The 21873-nt window shown below is 52.9% G+C and overlaps 10 protein-coding genes and 1 non-coding gene across 11 annotated transcripts; 4 read left to right on the top strand and 7 right to left on the bottom strand.

Moving 5' to 3' along the window:
• Positions 1-1778: 1778 nt before the first annotated feature.
• ColSpa_05800 (putative U3 small nucleolar RNA-associated protein 13) lies at positions 1779-3447 on the top strand (the record flags this gene model as incomplete). The annotated part of the gene is made up of 3 exons (XM_049272012.1): positions 1779-2153; positions 2210-2984; positions 3035-3447. The coding sequence occupies 3 exons, from the start codon at positions 1779-1781 to the stop codon at positions 3445-3447; spliced, it is 1563 nt and encodes a 520-aa protein (XP_049127969.1).
• Positions 3448-3620: 173 nt separating this feature from the next.
• ColSpa_05799 (putative acyl-CoA-binding protein) lies at positions 3621-4080 on the bottom strand (the record flags this gene model as incomplete). The annotated part of the gene is made up of 3 exons (XM_049272011.1): positions 3621-3770; positions 3852-3919; positions 3984-4080. The coding sequence occupies 3 exons, from the start codon at positions 4078-4080 to the stop codon at positions 3621-3623; spliced, it is 315 nt and encodes a 104-aa protein (XP_049127968.1).
• A 2080-nt stretch (positions 4081-6160) lies between these two features.
• ColSpa_05798 (uncharacterized protein) lies at positions 6161-6379 on the top strand (the record flags this gene model as incomplete). Its single annotated transcript, XM_049272010.1, has 1 exon — positions 6161-6379. The coding sequence occupies one exon, from the start codon at positions 6161-6163 to the stop codon at positions 6377-6379; it is 219 nt and encodes a 72-aa protein (XP_049127967.1).
• Positions 6380-6543: 164 nt separating this feature from the next.
• Positions 6544-7611, top strand: ColSpa_05797 (oxidoreductase ptaL; the record flags this gene model as incomplete). Its single annotated transcript, XM_049272009.1, has 2 exons — positions 6544-7299; positions 7390-7611. The coding sequence occupies 2 exons, from the start codon at positions 6544-6546 to the stop codon at positions 7609-7611; spliced, it is 978 nt and encodes a 325-aa protein (XP_049127966.1).
• Positions 7612-8088: 477 nt separating this feature from the next.
• On the bottom strand, positions 8089-9423 carry ColSpa_05796 (actin cytoskeleton-regulatory complex protein END3; the record flags this gene model as incomplete). Its single annotated transcript, XM_049272008.1, has 3 exons — positions 8089-8810; positions 8875-9109; positions 9187-9423. 3 exons carry the CDS (start codon positions 9421-9423, stop codon positions 8089-8091), a joined length of 1194 nt encoding a protein of 397 aa, XP_049127965.1.
• Positions 9424-11271: 1848 nt separating this feature from the next.
• On the bottom strand, positions 11272-11896 carry ColSpa_05795 (uncharacterized protein; the record flags this gene model as incomplete). The annotated part of the gene is given in 2 exon segments (XM_049272007.1): positions 11272-11312; positions 11326-11896. The coding sequence occupies 2 exon segments, from the start codon at positions 11894-11896 to the stop codon at positions 11272-11274; spliced, it is 612 nt and encodes a 203-aa protein (XP_049127964.1).
• Positions 11897-13108: 1212 nt separating this feature from the next.
• Positions 13109-13854, bottom strand: ColSpa_05794 (uncharacterized protein; the record flags this gene model as incomplete). Its single annotated transcript, XM_049272006.1, has 3 exons — positions 13109-13135; positions 13171-13541; positions 13590-13854. The coding sequence occupies 3 exons, from the start codon at positions 13852-13854 to the stop codon at positions 13109-13111; spliced, it is 663 nt and encodes a 220-aa protein (XP_049127963.1).
• Positions 13855-15025: 1171 nt separating this feature from the next.
• Positions 15026-16000, bottom strand: ColSpa_05793 (serum paraoxonase/arylesterase 1; the record flags this gene model as incomplete). The annotated part of the gene is made up of 1 exon (XM_049272005.1): positions 15026-16000. The coding sequence occupies one exon, from the start codon at positions 15998-16000 to the stop codon at positions 15026-15028; it is 975 nt and encodes a 324-aa protein (XP_049127962.1).
• A 1748-nt stretch (positions 16001-17748) lies between these two features.
• On the bottom strand, positions 17749-19068 carry ColSpa_05792 (leucine aminopeptidase 1; the record flags this gene model as incomplete). The annotated part of the gene is made up of 3 exons (XM_049272004.1): positions 17749-18024; positions 18096-18824; positions 18880-19068. The coding sequence occupies 3 exons, from the start codon at positions 19066-19068 to the stop codon at positions 17749-17751; spliced, it is 1194 nt and encodes a 397-aa protein (XP_049127961.1).
• Positions 19069-19712: 644 nt separating this feature from the next.
• On the bottom strand, positions 19713-19828 carry ColSpa_rRNA_019. Its single transcript, XR_007414250.1, has one exon. It is a non-coding gene; the product is annotated as a 5S ribosomal RNA (ribosomal RNA).
• Positions 19829-20630: 802 nt separating this feature from the next.
• Positions 20631-21449, top strand: ColSpa_05791 (putative 7-dehydrocholesterol reductase; the record flags this gene model as incomplete). Its single annotated transcript, XM_049272003.1, has 1 exon — positions 20631-21449. One exon carries the CDS (start codon positions 20631-20633, stop codon positions 21447-21449), a length of 819 nt encoding a protein of 272 aa, XP_049127960.1.
• Positions 21450-21873: the final 424 nt, after the last annotated feature.

Genomic DNA, 21873 nt, shown 5'->3' with positions numbered 1-21873 from the left:
ACTGAGGCCTCGACCAAAACGTAGGGTTGCGTTTCGATCTCCGACCTGCCTTGGCTTAGAGGACTGCTGTGGCTTGGAGCCTGACTTTTGGCCGTTAGCAATTGTTCCAGGCTGGATGCTTTTGCGTTTATCTGACAGTCGAGGGAGGCCATCGGTTCGTCGGTATTGGCACGATTCGTGAATGTTGTACCACGATTTCTCTCAGCCTCTCTTTCGAAAGCCAGGAAGAACTCTTGAACGAGTTGATGGATATCGACCACTATCCTGCCTTGCCTTAAACTACTCGTCGTTAACAACTTATCGAAAGCGCTCACTATCACTAGGCGGCTCGAAACATACCTCTGCGATGAAAGTAGGGCACCAAAACACAGTATCAAATAGCTCCGGGCCGTGTTCACTCTGGATTTGAGCTTGGAAATACTGGATTGCTCTCGTACCCATCTTCCCTTGGACACTCGGCGTAGTCTATCCTTCTCATTTGCTTTATCCGTCACTGTGAGTCGTTCACAGAGCGCTTGAAGCTCCTCTGAGATGATTTCTAAGTCACGTTTCAACGCCAACGTTGCAGATGCGTCCAAGGCGGGAAGTGTGCTATCACTCGTTTGCTCGTCCTTCAACTCTTCAAGCGGGCTCTTGACCTGCTCAATGACCGCTTGGAGCGTAGTGAGTTCATTTACCAGATCACAGAACTCTGCTGGAGCATGCCGCAGAGAAGAAAGCAACTTGACTCCTTTTCCAACAGCAAGCGATGCTTGGACAAGAGCGATGACGCTGGCCGAGATCGATAGAGGATCCATGTCGAACTAGGTACGGATGGTGAGGCCGAACAAGAAGCATTGTAGCACAGTCCAGTCCGAATATACGAGGTGAGGGGGAATGGCACGTTGCTGCAGGCCCAGCGGCCTGCATATCAGCTGAATAGCTGGGCGAACCATGTTCTTAGTCAAGTGGCCAGATTGGTGCTGATGAGGAAGAGGCAGTGAAGGTCGCGGACGGGCCGTGGACCTATCACAACAAGATGGGCTCTAAGCCAAGAAGCCACTTTCGAAGGCCGCATTTCGATAGTTTCATCATACATCAGGCAGAAATCTTTGTAGTGCACAATAGTTTGCTAGATATCAGCGACTGAAAGACCACAATGTGACAGCCTAAAGGGTACGAGGACGTAAGTTATTGGAGGTTGTATTTTTTTTTGAATGATCATTGCTGGGACAAGCTCTGGAAAGTTAATGCCCCACGAACACCCGAACTACCTACGTAGGTACCTAAGATAACCCACTTGGTGGAAGCGCAGTGTGCCATAGGGCAGGTAACGCTAACGACGTCACGGGCGTAACTAATCAGTGTCCAGCAACCGCTGCTGTGAACTTCTTCATAAAGCTCACATTATTCCAAACGGGAAGCGAACCAAGTGGCCGAAGCAAGAGAGATGATCGGCAGGAAACTTTTCAACTAAAACCAATAATTTGCGTAGGTATCGCTGGTGAACCACTGGGAAAGAGCATCGCAACAGAATAATCGGTTCCGGCGGCTTTCAGGAAGGCACCAGCATGGCCATACCTGCCTGATAATTTGTTGCGTGAATGGGACTGAACCCAGCTACCTACTCTGTCCAGTTTCTTTCGAAGGTGGCAGTAATATTGCTTGCAACTCTTTCCAGCCGCCTTGTGTCTTCGCCTGTCGACATTCGACAGTAGACGAAGCATAGTCAGTGCTTCTGTCTCCAAATCACCATCCTCCACCCTCCATCACGACAGCTTATGTCGAGTACCACCGAGATGGAACGGGCCGCGAAAAGGCCGTGTCTTGTTGGAGACGTCGAAGAAGCCGAGACAGAAGCGAGACCAGACGGTCTTTATTCTCTGAGCCGGGCTATCAGCCCTCCCAAGAAGAGAAACCGACAAGGCGAGCTCATCAGATCGCCTTTTCAGCTCACCCGCATCCGAGACCTGCCTGAAGCCGCGAACCATGATACGGTTGCGCTGAAGGGTATCCTCGGTGACCCACTGATTGCCGAATGCTGGGAGTTTAACTTCCTGCATGATATACATTTCCTCATGAGCCATTTTGACGAGGATACCAGAGATCTTGTAAAGGTCCATGTTGTCCATGGCTTCTGGAAGAGGGAGGACCCGAACCGATTGGCTCTCCAGGTAAGGCGATAAATGATTGTGTAAGAACGTACACACGATGCTGATGAGATAAACAGGAAGAAGCAGAAGCATACCCAAATGTCGAGCTGCATGGTGCTTTCATGCCCGAGATGTTCGGCACCCATCATTCCAAAATGATGATCCTGATCCGTCACGACGACTCGGCCCAGGTGATCATACACACCGCCAATATGATCGCCAAGGACTGGACCAACATGACTAACGCGGTCTGGCGCTCACCAATACTTCCACTGCTTCCGGACGACCATGTTGACGATGCTTCGACAAACGACCATTCTTTCGGGACGGGAAAACAGTTTAAACACGATATTCTTAGCTACTTGAGAGCTTACAATACCCGCAGACCAACTGTCAGAACCTTGGTAGACCAGTTGCGCAACTATGACTTTTCAGATGTGCGGGCTACGCTGATCGCTAGCGTCCCTGGGCGTCATCCCATCCATGACACCTCACAGACAGCTTGGGGTTGGCCGGCACTCAAAAGAGCCTTGCGCAGCGTCCCTGTGCAAGAAGGAAAGTCTGAGGTCGTAGTTCAGATATCATCCATCGCCACTCTAGGAGCTTCAGACAGCTGGATCCAGAAGTGTCTTTTCGACTCTCTTGCAGTCTCCAAGAACAACTCGCTGAGCACCCCCAGGCCGAAGTTCAAGGTAGTCTTTCCTACCGCGGATGAAATCAGACGAAGCCTAGACGGCTACGCATCTGGCGGTTCAATACATACGAAGATCCAATCTCAACAACAAGCAAAGCAATTACAATACCTTCGGCCCATTTTCCACCATTGGGCGAATGACGCCCCCGAAGGAGAGCGTAGGTAGCAGCATGGCCCTTGGAGAAGAAAAGTACTGAAGGTATTGCAGCGTTGCCCGAAACAGCAGCAATCCAGGAGGCCGGCCGAAAACGAGCAGCGCCGCACATCAAAACCTACATTCGTTACGGCGACAAGTCGATAGACTGGGCCCTCGTCACGTCGGCCAATATCTCCAAGCAAGCGTGGGGCGAGGCAGCGGGAGCGTCTCAAGAGGTCCGAATCGCATCGTGGGAGATCGGAGTACTTGTCTGGCCTTCCGCTATAACGGACAAGGCGACTATGGTCGGAACCTTCGAGACAGACATGCCTTCGAAGGACGTGGGGGACGGAGACCCAGTTGTCGGAATGAGAATTCCCTACAATCTTCCACTTCAGGCATACGGCAAAGACGAGATACCTTGGGTAGCGAGCATGGTCCATACGGATCCAGACAGGATGGGGAGATTGTGGGGTGTCGAATAGACCAAAGTGTCTGGACTAATCACACATGCGACATGGGGCAACGGGGCTGGGGTGGCTCTGGTATCATTATATTGATCCTTGATTCTTGCTCGGTAGATACCCTAGCATCGAACCATTGCTAATCCTTATCAACCGTGTCGTTTCTCATGGGCGTTGCAGGCATGCGCATTGACTTAGTTGCCAACAGCCTCAGGCTCCTTGTTGGCGTCGTAGCCGTACTTGTCCTTGAGGGTGTTGACGAGCGCGATGTACTTCTCCTGGGCCAGTTCGGGGGTGACGCCTTCGTCGACGACCTTCTGCCACGCGCCCTGCTTCGCCTTGCCCTGTCACGCGAACAAAGGTCAGCGTCTTTCACGTGAAAGGACCGGGAGCTCGGTAGCTCGGTTGGAGGGGATGTGTCTTACCTTGAGGTCGAACATGCCAGGCTTGGGGGCCTTGGAGATGTCCTCACCGGTGCTGACCTTGTAGAGGCCTGTTGAGGGTTGGGAGTCAGTTTTACGGGTTCCGTCCTCAAGACTGTCAGGGCTGAAGCGCACCATAGAGCTCAAGGAGCTCGTCGTTGCCGGGCTTGGCGGTAAGCTTCTTGCTGTCGATGACAGCCTGCTTGAAGGCTTCGCTCTGGGTGGCAGACATGATGTATAGTGTTCCGGAAAAAGGGTGTCAAGAAAAGGTTTCGAAGGTTCCAAAGTCGCGGGTTATTGTAGCTGTGAGGTTATATTCTAGGAAGGGACTTGTTGAGTTTCCTTTCAGTGTTGGGAAAGGCGGAGGGAAAAGGGTTGGCCACCTTTTGGCGGGGTTAAAGAGGTAAACCGGGTCTCACACACCCGCTTCCATCATATGCGCGGGGCAGCTGATGCTGTCATTGGGCTGGGCTGGGACAATGCACCGCCACAAGGGCAAGAAGAGGCCCCGACCTCCGCGTTTCCCTCGGGGCGCTCATAGGCTTGAACCTCCCCCGCCCTTTGGTCATTGCTGCAGGCGAGCTTGTTGTAGTACAGGTAGCACGGCTCAGGAACACGGTGCAACGTCAAGGCTTCCGTGGCTAAACCTCCCTGAGCTTGGGCCGACCCAAGCTGTGAGGGGAAAAGTGGACGGACTGGAATTGGGCCAAAGCGGTGCAGGTGGCTCCCTTGCACCCTTTCCAGTTATGGAGCCTGCGTTACCTCGACTGAGTGCTTGCGGGTTCTGTGGCGGCCTGCTATGCGTGACCTCGGCTCAATCACTTCCCTGCAGGATGCATCTCGCCGACATTCCCAGTCCTGCCCACGTCTTGTCAGCGGTCGCGACAACTCGGGACTGTGTCCTCGTTGATGGTTTTGCCGCTTCGAAGACTTCGTTGTTTAAATGACCCTACTCCTTTTCAGGACTAAATCGTACTGGACCATGGCAAGTGCCATCGTTCCCTACTCCATCCGCGAGGGAATTCCCAGCTTCAACCTCAACTTTACAAGAACGATACCGGTCTGATACGTCAGACACGAAAGTAGGAGCAGAAAGGTGGATGACCGACTGCTAGCTGCCATCAAAGCATTTCGGACTACGGTCGGCACGACATATCAAGACCATGCTCTCAGTCCTCGGCGAGCCTGCATTGTGTAGTCGTTACTTCCTGTACCATACAATGCATCTGGCCGAGCACTAAGAGCGTACAGTCGAGCGCCTTACCAGCCAAGCAGAGCGATTCTTTTGTTGCATCGGGAGCATCAAAGTGCCTATTTATACTTCAGCTCAATACTGGTTTCCCTGGATGAATTGTTTTGGATGAATAGTTTGTCTCCGTTGCGGTTGACAAGCTGGGTTCACTCGAATACCGTGGCTGCCATTTGGATGCTACGGCGAGATGCATTTTCACGAGCGAGGTACATTCCGCGCTCTCAAAGTTTCTCAACAAAGACTATTCGTCCCTAACCAAGCCTGGGCGAATCGGGTCGTTGCGGCATTCGCAGCCATTATCTTATATTGAAGCACATTACGGCTTGCTAAGCCTCTGACCGTGGAGTCGGGCCCATCTAACATCAGTCCACGAAGAAACAATGAGGAAACACAAAGAAGCTCCACTACCCCCTCCATCAGCCCTCCGCCTTGCGCCTGATTGCTGTATTGAGAACGAATGCTACACTTGTTTTTTCGTCTGGTCTCTTCCGCGTACCCTCCGTCGTCGAATGACAGTCCGTCATGCTGTCCTCTAAGCGTGGGGAAAGCCCGGACAGACAACGGAGGAGTTACATGCCACCCACCCAGGGACGGACATTGAGAGCTTCCTTGGACAGGCCCTCTGCCCTACCAAAGGCATTTTGTGTGATCAACGGCACGGACTTGATACTGAAACCTTTACGAAAATACTAATGGTTCTAATTCGTATCGTTCATTAGAGCAACCTTAGGAGGAGTGGCATCCGGACCTACATGGGGTGAAAGAGAGGCACGTCGGATCCTTGCTTTTTGCTTTTTGCGAATCTCGGACCTGAGCAAGCTGTGGGCGTGGGATAAAGACCGGTCCCCTCGCTGTTTTCTTTGCGGCTTTGATCTTGGCCTTGAACACATCCAGCGGCTCGGCAACCTGCTACATATTAGTTGGCACTTACCAAACATCAGGTCGATACACGGGACTGATACATATCGCCACTACAGACGAAGACCCTCCGCGCATACACGGTCACAGACTCACACCACCGTCGAAACCAGAGCGACTTTGGCAATACGCTATATAAAAAATGGTCAAGACAGTCGTAGTTCTTGGTGCGGCATTCGGCGGTCTGGGCGTTGCCCATCGCCTGCTCAAGTACACGCGCCAGACGGAGGAGGACATCAGAGTCATCTTGGTTTCGAAAGTAAGGCGCCCCTCTACTTTGATTGATATAACACAACACTGGGAACCCGGACGACCCTTCCAGGAGCCAGAGGCCGTGCTGGCCTTTGGAGGCCTGTCGTGACGATGGTTGTGGATGGTCTACGTTTGCTGTACGCGTGGGTCGAAGAAAGAGGCATGATCGAGAGTTAGCCGAAAGAACTGGGAGTCATTTTTACAAGACTTGAAAACCAAAAGATGCATTCGAGAAGCTGACAGGAATGGCAGACAACTCATTTCTACTGGAACATGGGCTCCGTCCGAGCCGTCGTGCCCGGCATCGTCAAAGACGAGCAGATCTTCCAGCCCATCGAGCCCGGTTTTGCCAGCTACCCCAAGGAAAGCTTCGAGTTCGTGCTCGGCACCGCAACGGGCCTAGATGTGGCCCGCAAGGCAGCCCTCGTCTCCACCCCGTCCGGACCTCGGTCCCTGCCCTACGACTACCTTGTCCTCGCCACCGGCGCCCGCTGCGCGAGCCCGGACATGCCGTGGAAGAACGCCAACTCACACGAGGAGACCATCGACCTGCTGCATGAGACGACAGAGAAGGTCAAGGCGGCGAGGCACGTTTTGGTCGCCGGCGCCGGTCCCACTGGTGTCGAGACCGCCGCCGAGATCCGCTTCGAGTTCGCGGACAAGGAGGTCGTGCTCCTGTCGGCCCACGAGGAGATTTTGGGCGGCGACAGCATCGCTAAGGGCGTCGAGAACGAAATCGTGCGGCTGGGCGTTCAGGTCAAGAAGAACTCACGGGTCAAGAACTCGCGGCCGCTGCCGGACGGCAGGACGGAGGTGACGCTGGTGAGCGGCGAGATCATCAAGACCGACCTGTACCTGCCGACCATGGGCCTCGTCCCGAACACAGAGTACCTCGACTCCAGCCTGATCAACGAGTACAACAACGTCAAAGTTGACGAGTGCTTGCGCGTCAAGGGCGTCGATAACGTCTGGGCGTGCGGCGACATCATCTCCTGCCAACGCTCGGGTTTCATGCTCACGGACAAGCAGGTGCGTCTGCAAACCCTCCCTCACTTACACACTGCCTGAAACCCCGGTTTTTTTCTTTCTCCTTTTCACATGTAACTAACCTCATTGCAGGCCGCTGGCGTGGTCAAAAACATTGAGCTTGCCATCAAGGGCAAGGACCAGTTGGTCGTCAAGGGCATGCCCGTCGACGTTTTCATGTGCTCCACAGGCCGCAACCGCGGCGCCGGCCGCGTCGGCTGGGTCAAGGTACCCTCCTTCTTCGTTTACTCTTTGAAGGGTAAAACCCTAGGGATGAGTTGGATAAACAAGTATACCGAAGGCACTCAGTGGTGAAGGATCTGCGTTTGGGACCGCGGCTCAAGGGCAATAAATGGTATTCCGTTCTGGAGGCAGTGTTTACTTTCACGTTAGTGTACCTACAATTTACATCTACCTTGCCTTACTCATATCGGACAAAACCCCGGGGAACAGGGGGAACAGGAAACAGGTACTCCGCATGCTTTATTTGCCGCCGCCCCCCTACTCTCTTCTATAAAGTGCATTCTGTCCCACTTCATGATCCTGCCTTTCCTTCTCATCAACCTAAGCAGGGGAAGGGAAAACATTATAGTCTTACATGCACGTATGCGTAAACAATACGGAGAAGGAAAAAAAATAAAACTCCCTGAATTGGACATGAACGGTACCCAACCAGACCAGCTCCCTGTGGTGGTTTTAAAAAAAAGGAGGAATCACCAAGCAAGCCACCCGAGTGCCCTCCAAAACGGCAAGAAGAACACCCTGTCTCTTTTTCTTTTCTTGCATCATGTCTCATCTGCTAAGCTTCTCGTCCTCAATCTCCCTCCGCAGCTGCTCAAGCACGTGCTGCCGCGACGAGAGGTGCGTTTCGAGGCCCTCGACCTGCTCCCTGACCGTCTGCAGGTCATCTGACACGCTCTTAAGGCTGGCACCGCCCTTGGCCTTGCCGGCCCCCTCCTCGAGCTCGCGCAGCTCCTTGCGCTTGTAGTCGAGAAGCTGCTCGAGCTCGCGTTTGACGAGAGCGGGCTTGCTGTCGCGCTTGCCACCCTTCTTGCGCTCGACGTCGGCCTCGACACGAGCCATCTTCTCGTCGAGCTCCTGCAGTTGCTTCTTGAGGCGGACCTCCTCCCAGTCGTCCGTCTTGGCCGTCGAGAAGTCGGTGCCGCTCGACTTGAAGCCGCTGCGGCCGAGGCGCGTGAGATACTGGTCGCCAAACTTGGCCTTGCGGCCCGTCGCCGTCGAGTCGTCGGCCTTCGTTGCCCAGCGAGATGCACCAGGTGCCTGGTTGTCGAGCTGGTAGTCGATCTTATTGCGCTCGAAGGAGGCGCGGAGGGAGGCGGGGACGGTGCGCGGGATACGGAACCCTTCGTGGCGGTTGTTGAGGATGTGGAGGAAGGCAAGGCATGCGTCCTTGTTGATTGAGGGGCTGGCCGAGGGGTTGATAAGGTTCCACGCCGAGCGAATGTCGGTGTCGGGGACATCGAGTGATTCGTAGAGGTCCTCTAGAGCGGAGACTAGAGCGGTTACACATTAGCAAAGGGTTCATGAATTTTGCGACTCTTTGGAGTATGAACGTACAAGCTACCTCGCCCCGCGCATCCCGGTTCTCTTGGTATATCGACTCGTACTTGGCCTTGTCTTGGGGGCTCATGTACCAGTCGAAACCGTCTTTCAGCCCGGGCGAGTCCGGATCGTCCTCAACCTGTTCAAATGCCACTTGCTTCCCCGTGAGCGCGCGATTCGCCTGGACGAGATGTGCTTTGGACTCGGGCACCAGCCAGTCGGGGAGTGTCGTGGGCACGTCTGAGTATTCCTGGCAACCCAATCTTGTTAGCACTTCCGCAACGCCTCCCCCTCCATATTCTGCAAACAAAGCAAGCCAATACGCACCCCATTCAAGATATCAAAGATGACCCTCATCGCAACGCAAAACTCCTCAAAGTCGAGGTTGCCATCGTTGTCGACGTCGGCAAGGTCCCACACCCGCTCGAGCTGGTTGTCCGTCAGGCCACTGTTCTTGAGCACCGGCGCGGCCTGCTCGCCCGTCAGGAACTGGCCCCCGCCTGTCCGGGCGGAGAAGATGTTCCAGTACGTCTCGATCTCTTGCGCTTCGATGCGAGGAGCCATGGTGTGCGTAACGTTTGGGAAGGAAAGCGTCGGCGGACGGGAGGAGAGGTTGGCGAAGGGGGAAGGCCGGTTTATAGTCAACTCGTAAGGACCGGCTTGCTTGGGTCGTTTCGTTTACGTGCGCAGAGTGTATAGACTGGCTGCAAGGTGCTCCCGAACTTGGTCTGGAGGACAATTCGACAACTGATGAGTGTCGAATCGGAGATGGGTATGTTAGATCGGGAGAGGCGTCGATGTTGCTGAGTGGATCGTCGTCAGGCCGCGCGGGAGCTCGGCCAAGGATGTGGAATTGGGGTAATCGGCGGGTTGGAAGTGGGAGGCGGTGCTTCTGTAACCAGATTGGGCGTGCGCTCGGTGAAGAAGCTCGGTGATGCAAACTTGGTCCACATTACACTGCCAGGGATCCATGCAGGCTTAGCTCAGCATGTCTTATGTAACACACACAGTAGCCCAACGACACCGCAACTCCTGTCTCCGGATAAGGTCGAAGACCCGGCGCATCCTTGTGTTCCTTGATGTGTTTTTTTCAAAAAAAGAAGAAAGAAAAAACACCATGAGATGGATAGAAACATTGCTTCTCGGTTCAATGTAATTGCAATCACGAAAGCCCTGTCTTCTTGGCTGACAATGAATGCAAGAGGAGTCAGTCCCTAACAATCGTCTCAAGGTATCGACCGCTTCGTTCATCCATGCCACCACCAGTTATAATCAAAGCATAGAGAAGGTATTGTCTGTAAATATACGGGTGGTTCAGCTATACTACAAGCTACCCTGAGTAAAGTATCTCAAACATCATTGAGAGGCAATTCCAGAGGACGAGGCCAAAGTTTCTTTCTCTTGGACATACGAGATCAACTAACGAAGTCTGTAACCAGTCCAGAATAAGACTTCAAGAAGAAAGGCTGTCCAACTCCCCATCTCCTAAAAAGGACATACTACTGGATTTAGTGGGACTGTCTTCCCAAAATAAGAGCATCTAGCCTTCCGAGAGAAAAGTCAAAAGAAAAGAATAATGAGTATAAGTGAGTCACTTCTCTCAGTGAGCAGATGCAATGGACGTAAGTTTGTCGATCCAGTTTCTCTGTCGCTTCTTTGTGCTCCCCCCAGCGGCCAGTCACCCCATAAGTTATTGTTTAGTCGCTCTTCTTGCCCTGGGCGCTGTGGCAGGCAGCAGCCTCGGATCTGACCTATGCATTCCTGACCTGTTGGGGATGGTACTAAGGACAAATGGGTTTTTGTGCCTGTTGGAGTGCAGAAGAGTCAGGCTTTTATCAACGTTATTCCACGTTTGCTGTGGAGTGCCAAACACGTAGTGGAAAGCTCCCTAAGGAGTTTGTCGACCATCAGGGTACATCTGGCTAGAAGCTGAACGGAAAGCTGCTTGGGCTCTGGATGTCGTCTCAGCGCCCATTGGAACGACATGAGGCGCGGCATTTTCGGTCACGATACAGTCGCCCCGATGCCGTTGGCTATCTGCCTCCGTGAGATTATGGTGATTCGCCCAGAATTCCTCATAACTGTTTGGGCGGCGGCCTGTGAGCTCATCTCTGTTGACTTCGATTCGAGTATGTGGGAGAATCAACTCCGGAGTAGTCGCATGAGTTGCGTCGCAAGGAAGGATGTTCTGAAAAGAAGACTGAGGAGACGGGTATGGAAAAGTACGACCCGAAGTCGATCTTACAGCTGAAACAACCGCAGCTGTAGACCCTCCGGTGAAAACCTGAACGCCAGCCTCGGTCCCCAAGCTTGAGTCATTAGCGAATGCTAGATGATCATCAATCGAGGTGCCTGAAGAAGTCGTGGCGACTATCTGGGCCTCGGTGTTGCTCGCAGACCCTTGGGGTGTAACTAATTGAGCCCAAGCTGGTTCAGCAGTGAGGTCCTGGGGCCTAGGATTCTTACGTGGGCGGCCTCGACCACGCTTAACAGGCTGAAGTGTGCCTGCAGTGCCCGTCTGCGGCTGAGTAGCAGGCTGTGGCTGCGGCAGGGCTGACTGAAGAGAAATGACATTCTTGCTTCGGGAATTAGACTTCCTGGCATCCGTCTTGCGAGGTCTCTTGGGAAGAGGTTGGTATTCCTCATCGCTTTCGTCAAGCTTTTGTTTTCGAGAAGGATTGCGACTTCTCAGCATAGTAGGAGATACGAGATCATCATCAGTCAGGATCGCAAAGGAGGAGGTGTTATCTTGTTGTAGTAGAACACCTGATTCGGAGATGTTCTTGGTGTTGCTCTTGAAAGCGACAGGAAGCGACACCATCGCCTGATCCGTCATCATCTCGACTAAGTGATTTGAGGGCTCAAAATCTTTCCCCTGGAGCCGTGGCTTCTGTACAGTAGTGGCAGTGGGGCCAGTGAAGCTTGGTGAAACAGATGCGTTGAGCTGGCTGCCAGGTCTGTTGTGAACCTGGTAGACCTTCGAAATGCCATGCACCTCGGGAGTGTGGAAATTTCCTACACCGCCAGTTGGGGACATGTCTATGAAAGATAGTAAATTGGGAGCGGTGTTGTCGGGAACCGTGGTGGAGGATGTATTGGGCAAATGTAACTGAGCAAAGTCCCTTCGTCTAACCGTATTCGAATTAGAGGTTAAGGCTAGAGGCGCAGCATGCATGTTAGGGAAAGCTGGCGTGTGGCTGTGACCATGTGTATCAGCAGGCAGTCCCTGATGAACTGAGCATGTGTTTCTGCTCAAACTGGGCCCTGTGGGACGTTCGGGCGGATGAAGGAACGAAGCAGGAGGCAGTAGCCGGTCCGCCGAGATTTGACCCTTCATCGGATATTCGGATTGAACCTGCGGTGAGGCCTCGCGGACTCGAATGGTTGGCACCTCCAGCCCCAGAAGGAGAAGTTTGGGTTGTTGCATCGAGTCCTGTTCTTGCACTGGAGTGTCCTCACGGCTGCTTTGTGTTTTGAATCCCGGGTAGCCTCTCAGGCCAATGGACAGAACGCGTCGACGTGGAAGCAACTGAGGATCGTATAATTCATCCATTTCGCAGTAGTCAATAGTAGCCAGCGAGTGCTTCTGGTTGTCAGTGGCTGTTTGGTTTCGTATGAATTTGAGATTTGCAAAAAGAAGAATGAAGCTGCATGACCACTACTCACCTGGCTGCTTCCAGCGATGGGTGCTTCGTCCTGGGTAAAGTCTTGTTCATGGGTGGATTCGGCAGGTTCTGGATTTCGACCAGATAGAGCATTGAGCTGAGTGTTGTTACGAGATTTATTGCTTTGTTCCATTGATGGGCTGATCTTGTCTCCTGCAGCGTCTTGGTGGTGTCGTTGACCCCGAGATCCTTCCGGGTTTTCTGTGAGAATTGATTCGGAATGGTTGGCTGTCAGAGGACAAGGGGAAAGAAGATAGGCTTGAAGTTCCGTCAGACACTTCTCTAGGTCCTGGCACTCCGATATAATTCTTTCAGACCATGGCAAAGACTGCTTGTCTTGCAGAAATTGAGTCTTGTCGAAATTCAGGTTCTTATTTCCTTTATCCAGGATCAAAACACATCTAGCCATGATCCCAGGCTCAATAGGAAGCGTGTGAAAGTCGGTGGAATAGCCGCGCCACTCTGCAATGTCCTCTACAAGCTCACTCTGGCCAACCTGGTGCAAGTAATTGATTGCTTGCTCCCGTTCGTTGTTGGAGAGGGCATCAGTCGGAAGGCAAGGTCGTTCGAAGGCATTCATCTCATCAGTATTCTGCCAGGTCTCTCCAGCCCTTTGGAGGAGAGCGATAACAGGAGTTTTGTTTACCTTCTTAGCCCATTTCTTGGTCTCTCGATGATGATGGATGTAGAGAATAACGAAGTTGATGATGTCTGGGGTTGTCATCTTGAGAATTCGTGTGGCGGGTGCAAAGGCTTCGTACTGGCAAAGAATCAAGAGAATAATCCATTGCCCGCTAGGGGTAACCTGGCACCACTTGATGGGCTCCCTGACGGCCTCAGGCTCGGGGCTGCCCCAGTCCAGGCCGTTTGTTACGGACAGAAGGTAATCCTTGAAGCTTTCGCCTGGTTTGGGATCTCTCTCAACACGATCGTGCGTCATAGAAATGTTGGCCTCAATGGTGTTGTCGTCGTTCTCGTCCTCGTCAGTCGTGGGTGCCTGCCGGCCTTCTCCATCACCTGTTTGTTGTCAGTGGAAGTAATCAGTGGAGGAGAAGGAACACTAACTGTCGTCTATGCTGAAGTCATGCATCTCCCTGCCAATTTCTCCTCTTTCTCTTGCCGCAACATAGGCGTCAGCGCGGCCAGGTTGGTCTAGGGGGACGCTTGGAAAGGAACACTGCCGGGGGAGGCTATGGTCAAAGACGGGACTCGGATGGACCCAAGCTGGAACCTGGACTCCATACGCCTGTGACTCTTCATATCGGCCAGGCTGGTGCGATAAGGTCGACTGCCGAAGCTGTCGGCCCTCGCTTGCGGCCGTCTCCTCCATGACAGTAGTCATACGTGATACTTTGAGTAGGAGAGTGTTGGGAGAACGGGGGGGATCGGAGTGAGACAAAGAGCTTCTTAAACTATGATGGTGAGTATATAACAAACTTTGTAAAGGGCGTTGTCCAGACAAGGTATCGCGAACCTCCGGGCATAGGAAATAGCAATGGTTGTGTTTGTGGTCTGGGATAGAGGAGAGATAGACAAGGAGCAAGGAGGAAAGGAAAAGTGGTTGTGAGATCTGTAGATCGCGTTGCAAACAGTCAGGTGAGTCTGTTCACCCATCTATGTAAGTAGCAATTAGAAGGAAGGAGCGGTGGGTCTAAAGTACAAGTCGGGTCAGTCGCTCCTTCCCTTAGACGGAGAACATATCTGGGAGCACGGTAGAGCTCGGAAAGTACTAACTGAATGCTTTAATCTCTATTTAGACACAAACTAAGGACTTTGTAGCACACCCGTTTAATTTGTTGATATGGCTTCTGAAAGTAGAGTGCGGATGATCAATACTTGCTTTAAACATACTTGCTTGTCCTTTGGACATGTTGTTTCTTCTGAGCTTATATATATGAACTCAATACTGACATTGACTAGATGAACAACCCACAAAATGAGGACATCGTGTTTTCTTTCCGCCTTCAATTTCGAAGACCATCTTACAAGATAGTATGCACTATCTTTCTCCTCCCCTTCGGACATGTTGAGACGCCCATACAATAGGTAGGCCTCATCGTCAGATAAACGGGGGCAGAGTATACCGGACGAGGATCATACTCCACGGACCCGGTACTTTTGTCAGACTTCTCTCTCATCACAGCTTGTGGCTGTTGCATGAAACGAGATCCACAGAGCACATCTCAACGGAAGACATTGTACAGTTGCAGTAAGGGATAATCGTGATGTTGACTAATGAGTATATTTTCTTGCTCTAGTGGCAAGGCCCCCAGCCTATACTTGAAGACAAAAAGTCGTCGCCGACTGAAAACGGGTATATTGACACCCTTGACGCCTATCCATGGTCCCAACCGAGTTCTATTGTTTCCCCTGAATGCAGTAATGATACTACTCCTTGATAGACAACCTTTTATTGTCGTTCCGCTGACGCCACTTTTTCTCTGCTGCAAACCTCACGACATCTCCACGTCGGGATTCACCTCACTTGGCCGTCGACATTTCTAGGGCGCCGAATCACGGTCAACGAAGGGGGCAAATCTGCCCCTGTCTTGGTAGCGTTCACGATCTGTGGTGAATGTCGCATAACCATCACCGACTTGCATGTCATCTTCATCAAAAGTTGACTCGATTCCTCGCTTGCCTCCACCGCTGGAAGCACCGAAATGACCAGCTCGGGGCACATCTCTTGTCGCGCTAGAAACGCTTCTCTGAGCATTGAGTATGTCTTCGTATGCCTGCAGCATTCTTTTTCCGTCCTCGTCAAAGTTGGCGGAGAATCGCTGAATAGAGATGAATTGGACAGTGGAGACCATGTCTTTTCCGTACATGTTCATGATGTATGCTGCAGCGACGAAAGCCGACCGGTCATTTCCTGTCTCGCAAACAAGCAAGACCTTGCCACTCTTAAAGTTGTCGCTGTCGATGATCATTTGGCCCTCCTGCACAGGTGTCGCCTGGCTGCGGTAGACATTGAGAAGGTGTCCATTGATCTTTGCCACGACCTCGGGGAAGCCGCGGATCAGCTGGGCGTTGTCCAGGACATCCAAGTACTCAACCAAGATGCCCAACTTTTGCGCGACCTTATCCACGCTCATAAGCCTGGCTTGGGCGACTCTTGCATGGCGCGTCACTATTACCATGGTGATGCCCTCCTTAGCCAGCCAAGCCTCGTCGCGAGCGACAGACAAGGGACCGAGATAAAGAAAGTCCAATATTGTCTGGGCCTTGCGGCGGGATTCGTAGCTCCAGCCCACTGACCTATCGGTAGCTGTCTGACTTTTGTTGCGGGTGATGATTCTGAGATCCTCGCTTGTCAAACGCATAGCGTCGACATTGTCGAATGAGGGAACTATGGTGGCTGCTGCAGGCCCCTTGGGATACGTCATAGGAATTGGAATATACGGAGGACTCGGGGGCCTGTGGCTGTATGGGGCAGCGGCAATTGTGTCCGAGAGGTGTTCTTTTGAGGAATCCATGTTGCCCGCTGCTCAAGCGGGGTCTGAGGCGACGGTGGTTGATGATGGCGAATGCGTTTCGCTGCCCGTGTGCGCACTGACTCGGCACAAGGGCGGCTTTGTTCCCCGCCTCTGGCCTTCCAGACGTAGCAGATGATGTGAACGACGCGCGCGGTGACCTAAAGGCAATAACTCTTGAAGCTTTGTGAAAGCTTGTCTTGAGTGAGATTATAATGTTGGGTGAAGCAGTGTTGAGTCTGGGTGATGTTCATGTGAAGTTGAGAGATGTGGAGTTGGGAAGGCGCAGAATCGGGGTCGCACGAGGAATCGAATCGGCAAACTGAACCGGGCCCAGGCCCCAGCGTCTGAACTGCCCCACTCGACGGCCGGTACCTAGCCTACCTACCTAGGAGGGAGGCAACCATGTGTCAATCCAATTCCAACGTCGCTTCTTCAAGGTAGACACCAAACTCTGGATGACCCCAGTTCGGTACATGCCGCTGTGACATACGATCAGGTTCTCCATTCTCAGTCATAATCTTGCAATACGAGTAGGCTTTTCTTGCCGCAAGAAGTATTACAAAAGTAGGTTGCCTTGTTTGAGATGCATGCATGGCAATGCGAGGCTTTTTGATGAGCAGTTCGTTCTTCGGACCGGCCTTATGCAGCCTTCAGGTCCTTTGGGAAACTGCAGCATCCATGCTCGTCGCACGGCAGACCTCCAACGGCTACTGCAGATGACTGGCCAGCGGGGATTCAGGTCTTGTCATGCATGAGGAAACACTAAACAAACCCACGCGTACCTACATATAGAGGTTGTCTCCACCTGACTGGGTTGTGGCAGCATCACTGGAGGAAGCAGTGATGGCAATCTGTCTAGCTGGATAGGTTATCGGAGAAACAGATCACACCAATACATGGTCTATAAGCCTAAAAGGGACTACGCGGGAAGACGTGGGATGAGCCGTAACCTTACGGCGCAGAAACTAGCGAGAACTGGTACCCAGTGTAACGGACCAGTCAGCTCTTACAAGACAAACACCACCAGCATTTACCCATCTTGGCATCAAACTGTTTTCCGTACCCTTCTTTAGTAACGTCACCAAATGCAGCTCAAATGAAGCCGTAAATTGATAGAAATAGCCTGGATTGATGAAATCACGTTCCGCCTTTAAACGGTCCCCCGCACGGATCGAAAAGTGACTGGCACTGTAGGACGACGTGCTCAATCACAATCTCCCATTCCTGGGAACGCCCGACCGTTATATTCGACGACATTTCTCCAGCTTCTACAGCAGCCTATGTCGCGGTGGAGTTACTAGGCGTAATTTCATGAACTCTACCACCGAGAATTCCAGGTCCGTAGTGTTTTGGGTTCGACTCTCACCGCCTTTAGGAAGATTCTGGCATTGGTTATACCCGAGGCTGGCAAGATTTCAACAAAGTTCCATAGGTTCCCCTGCCCTTGGAGCATGAATTTGCACTTGGGCTTTGTATATTATGGCCATTGAGGTTCCAATAGAAGCAACTGGTCCTGTGATTTACTTAACCTGCTGTGATCTAGGATGGCTTCATTCAGTAATACGAGGATTCTTATATCGTAAGCAGACAGTGAGTGAGTTCGTGACCGTTATGCTTGGGTGTTGAAAAACCACGATCTCGCTGTACGATAATAATGCACTTCAAGAGTCGTGTCGTTTGAGCATCATCTATTCCGGATATGCAGAGATATGACTAATACTATCCGCAACCGTATCTCATAAAGCGCTCTACAATTCCTCGGAAACAGTCTCGCCCTTCTTCTCCAGAGCCGCAAAGTCGGTGAAGCCGAGTTCATACACTAGGCCAAGGGTCATCTTGGCGTGCTCGAGCATGTGGTCAAACGAAAGGTACTTGATGGTGTCATCGACACTATGGATGTGGTTGTCCGAGTACTCGAAGGCGGACTCGATAACGAAAGCGGAGGGGTAGCCGGCCTTGCTGGCAGAGGCGTGATCGGAGCAGGCATATCCGCACTTGGTCTCAATGTAAGGGACCTTGCAGTACTGTATCTTTGGTTAGCACAAAGGTACGCCATCCACTGTAAGCAACTAGATCGACTTGCCTCAACGATAACCTTCTTGATGAAGCCGGTCAAACCAGGGTCAACAAAGTCCGTGATGACACCGACGCTCTCGGGCTGGCCGGCATCAAGCGTCCTTTGCACAAAACCAGTCATGTCCTGCTGGAGCATGGCTTTGACATCACGGCCCTCCTGCTCGTAGGACGAGAAGATGGCCTGGCTACCAAGCAGGCCGCCCTCCTCGGCACTGTACCAGTGAAACTCAATCGTGTTGTCGGCCTTGCCGGAAACGACATCCTTGGACTTCAGCAGGGTACGGAAGGCTTCGAGAATAGTCATGGAGCCGCTGCCATCATCGTCGGCACCGGGAGCGGCGAGGATGGAGGGCAGCCACAGGTTGATAGAGTCCTGATGGGCGCCGATGATGACGGTGCTGTTGGACTTGCCGGGGATGGTAACAATGATGGAGCTTTGCTGCCAGGTATGGGGGAAGTGCTCAGCGTACACGTGCTTATCGGCGCCGGCATCCTTGATGATGGAGTTGATCTTGGAGAGGAGCCACTCGGACGACTGGCGGCCATAGTCGGACTTGAAGTAGCGAGTGTGGAAGCTCGTGAACTTTTCGAGGTTCTTTTCAATTTCGGTCTTGTCAAGATCCTTGATCAGAGGCTTGACCTTGTCTTGGAGATGACACTTCTCGGGAAAGACGCTCTTAGTCTTGGTACGGAGGCGAGTGGCGCCAAGGTCCTTGTGGTCGGTGATGTCGAAGAAGCGGTTGCCATTCTGTGGAATAGAAAGTCAGATGAGAAGGCCAATAGCTGAACGAGGTGTATCATACTCGGCGGAGCTCCCACTTCTCCTCTTCAGTCACCCAGCGAGTGTCGCCTGGGGCAAGCTCAATCAAGTACTTCTCGGGCTCAGAGCCGGCAGGGTACAGCTGGACGCGGTTGATTTCATCCTCGGCAACAAAGCGGGCGGTGACCGAGTGCGCCAATATGGCAAGAAGCGAAGCTCTGGCGACCTTCATGTTCGATACGGGATACTGGGGAATGAATCTGGAGATAATGCGGGAGGTAAGTGGGCGGATGTGGATGTTGTTGAAGGGAAGTCGGTTGTCGTCACGTCGGTTGTACTGATAGGTGCCTAGATAACGACGCCAGGGGGTCTGCGACAGCTATGGGGAGCTCCCCTGTCTCGAATCGCACATCATCCCCGCGTTGCCTGGCATACTGGCCAAGCAGACGCCAGGAATGCTATCGGGCGGGTACCTTGCCTCGGGTACGTACCGCGGATATCCGTTTGGTCATCCGGACATCGCGTCATCCAGTTCTCTCTCTTCCAGATGTCAGATATTGTGTAACACTCTGTGAAAACGACCCTTTCGGTTCCAAGTCAAGCTGAATCAATCAACGGAACCGCAATAATTTTCGGATCAAGCATGAGGCACGTCTGTTTTCCAGCGGACCGTTCCATTGTACATGCAGAAGGTTGATGGCGAGTCCACCAAAAGCTGCGAAGAAGCTTAAACAGGAAATGAGCAACGTGAGACAGCTACCATGTGCGACAGCAGACTGGCAACGTCTCCAGCTTCAGATGAACCGGCCGATGCAAGCGACCGTTACTGTTGCTAGATAGCTTTACCGAGAGTTCTAAATCATGCAAAAAAGAAGACATGCAACACCAGGCATTCGCCGGTCGTCTCCGACCCGACTACTACTCTGGCCCTCACTGGTTTATCTATGAGAGAGCGGACGGGATCTCGAGTTCTCCAATGGGTGTGGTCGCATGTGCTTGAGGAGCAGCCTGGGTAAGGTTTTGTACGCATCTACAGCATAGCGTCCCATTCAACAGCCTGCTCTCCTTCCATCTTTTACCCCCCGCGCGGAGAACGTCGGAGAGCGGGGTGGGTCGACACGTCTCGGATCCGCCTGCCGATTTCCTATGCAGTAACTGCGATTACGTTTCGTCATGATTTGATGTTTCTTTCTTGGCGCATTTGCTGTGGCCCCTGCCAGTCCCTCATCGAGGTAACTGGATTGCTCGCTGTCCCTTAGGGTCCCTCGGACACCACTTTCGAATTGCTTACCTTACCTGACGCTAGAAAAGGGTCGAAACGGAGGATGAGGTGGACGAGAATCCCAGCCGCCAGGCTACTGTGGGCGCGCATCAGTGCGATTCTAAACGGGGCATCGCGACTTCGCCCTCTGAACTTTGTCCGAGCCCCAACCTAGCTGCTGAATTTGACAGCCTGCTGCCAGATTATGTGTAGCACTTGTCCCGCAAGGCAGATTGCTAAGGCGAACGGACACCGGGCTCGGGCGAGCTTGGTCCTCAGGTAATCGATGATATCACCCAACAACGCCGCATGTTCCCCAATCCCATCCCCGCGCATGTATAAAGCCCAAGTTGCATCCTGCAGGCTAGCACTGTAGCTGCCCTGCATGAAGATATGGTCTAATCTCTCAGATCTATTTCTACACCTCGCAGCGCCTTTTGCCCTACCTCCCGGGCTTCGAACCGGCAAACCAGAAGCTACACAAACACCATTTGGGCCCGAATCATACTCCAGCGAGTGCTGCCGACCACAAGATGGCGGACTCTAAACCGGAGAGAAAGAACTTCGACCTGATCAAGCGCGGCGTCAAGAAACCTAATGTGCCGGGCACCCTTACTTTCCTTGGCCTCCGCGGCCTCGACCCGTTCCTCCAATACCAGCTCGTCGCCGGCGGCCTGGGCGCCTCTATTCTCGGCAAGATTGGCGTACGCTCCATCCCGCTGAATGTCGCCGCGCTCTCCACGACGGGCATCTCCCTCCTCGACAACCTTCGCCTCCCACTGCCGCACCTGATCCTCCTCGGCATGTCCGTCGGCTCCTTTGTCAAGCAGGCCTACTGGCTCGTCGCCCTGTCGGCCGAGGAGTTCCCTGTCTCGAGCGCTGTCAGTGTGAGCTTTTACAACACTCTCGTCAACACCGCGAACTCGCTTCTCCTCGTTGCCGCCTCCACCTCCGTCCTCACCTCGCCCCGTGACTTCCCGGGCACCACCCTGCCCTACCAGGTTGTCCTCGGTAGCGCCCTCTACGTCGTCGGCATGTTCCTCGAGACCGCCTCTGAGTGGCAGCGCAAGCAGTTCAAGGACAAGCCCGAAAACAAGGGCAAGGTCATCAAGAGCGGTCTCTGGAGCTGGGCGCGCCACATCAACTATGGCGGCTACGCCATGTGGAGGGCTGGGTACTGCATGGTCGCGTCGGGTTTCATTGGCGGTACCATCATGGGCGTGTGGCAGGCGGTTGATTTCCTCACGCGCGGCGTGCCGGCGTTGAACGAATACTGCTCGAAGCGGTATGGGGAGCAGTGGACGCAGTTCAAGAAGGAGGTGCCGTGGGTTTTGATTCCGGGCATCTACTAACTGAGTAGTATCAGAGTTGGCGCTGAATTTCATCGAAAGTACTGAGTTGCCAACGAGAGTAGCCGCGGCCGCAAGAGACGTGAAATCAAACCTAAATCATTTCCAGAAACCGTGGCACGCCTCCAGTCCATGCTGAGAATGTGAAAAGAAAGAGAAGAAAAAAAGGCTTCTATGCCGACTTTGTCTCGGCTGGGTATGTGAGTATCCTGCAATGCGGACTCGCTGTTACACAATCATCAACCCAATAAACGTGGAGTGAAAACCGCACGAAGAAAGCCATGCCCATGCTCAACCCGCGAACCAGCGGGTGTATGCTCTCCATCATCAAACAACATTCGCTTACATGCTGTCCTCCATCTGCCGACTTCGGACCTTGGCCCAGTCGTCGCGTTCCTTCTTGCCGCCCTGCTGCTCTAAACCCATA

The sequence above is a fragment of the Colletotrichum spaethianum genome, assembly GCF_022836535.1.
Source record: "Colletotrichum spaethianum MAFF 239500 DNA, contig13, whole genome shotgun sequence".
Taxonomy (NCBI): Eukaryota; Fungi; Ascomycota; class Sordariomycetes; order Glomerellales; family Glomerellaceae; genus Colletotrichum; species Colletotrichum spaethianum.
The sequence above is the reverse complement of the archived record's forward strand: the minus strand, read 5'-3'. Positions and strand labels throughout refer to the sequence as shown.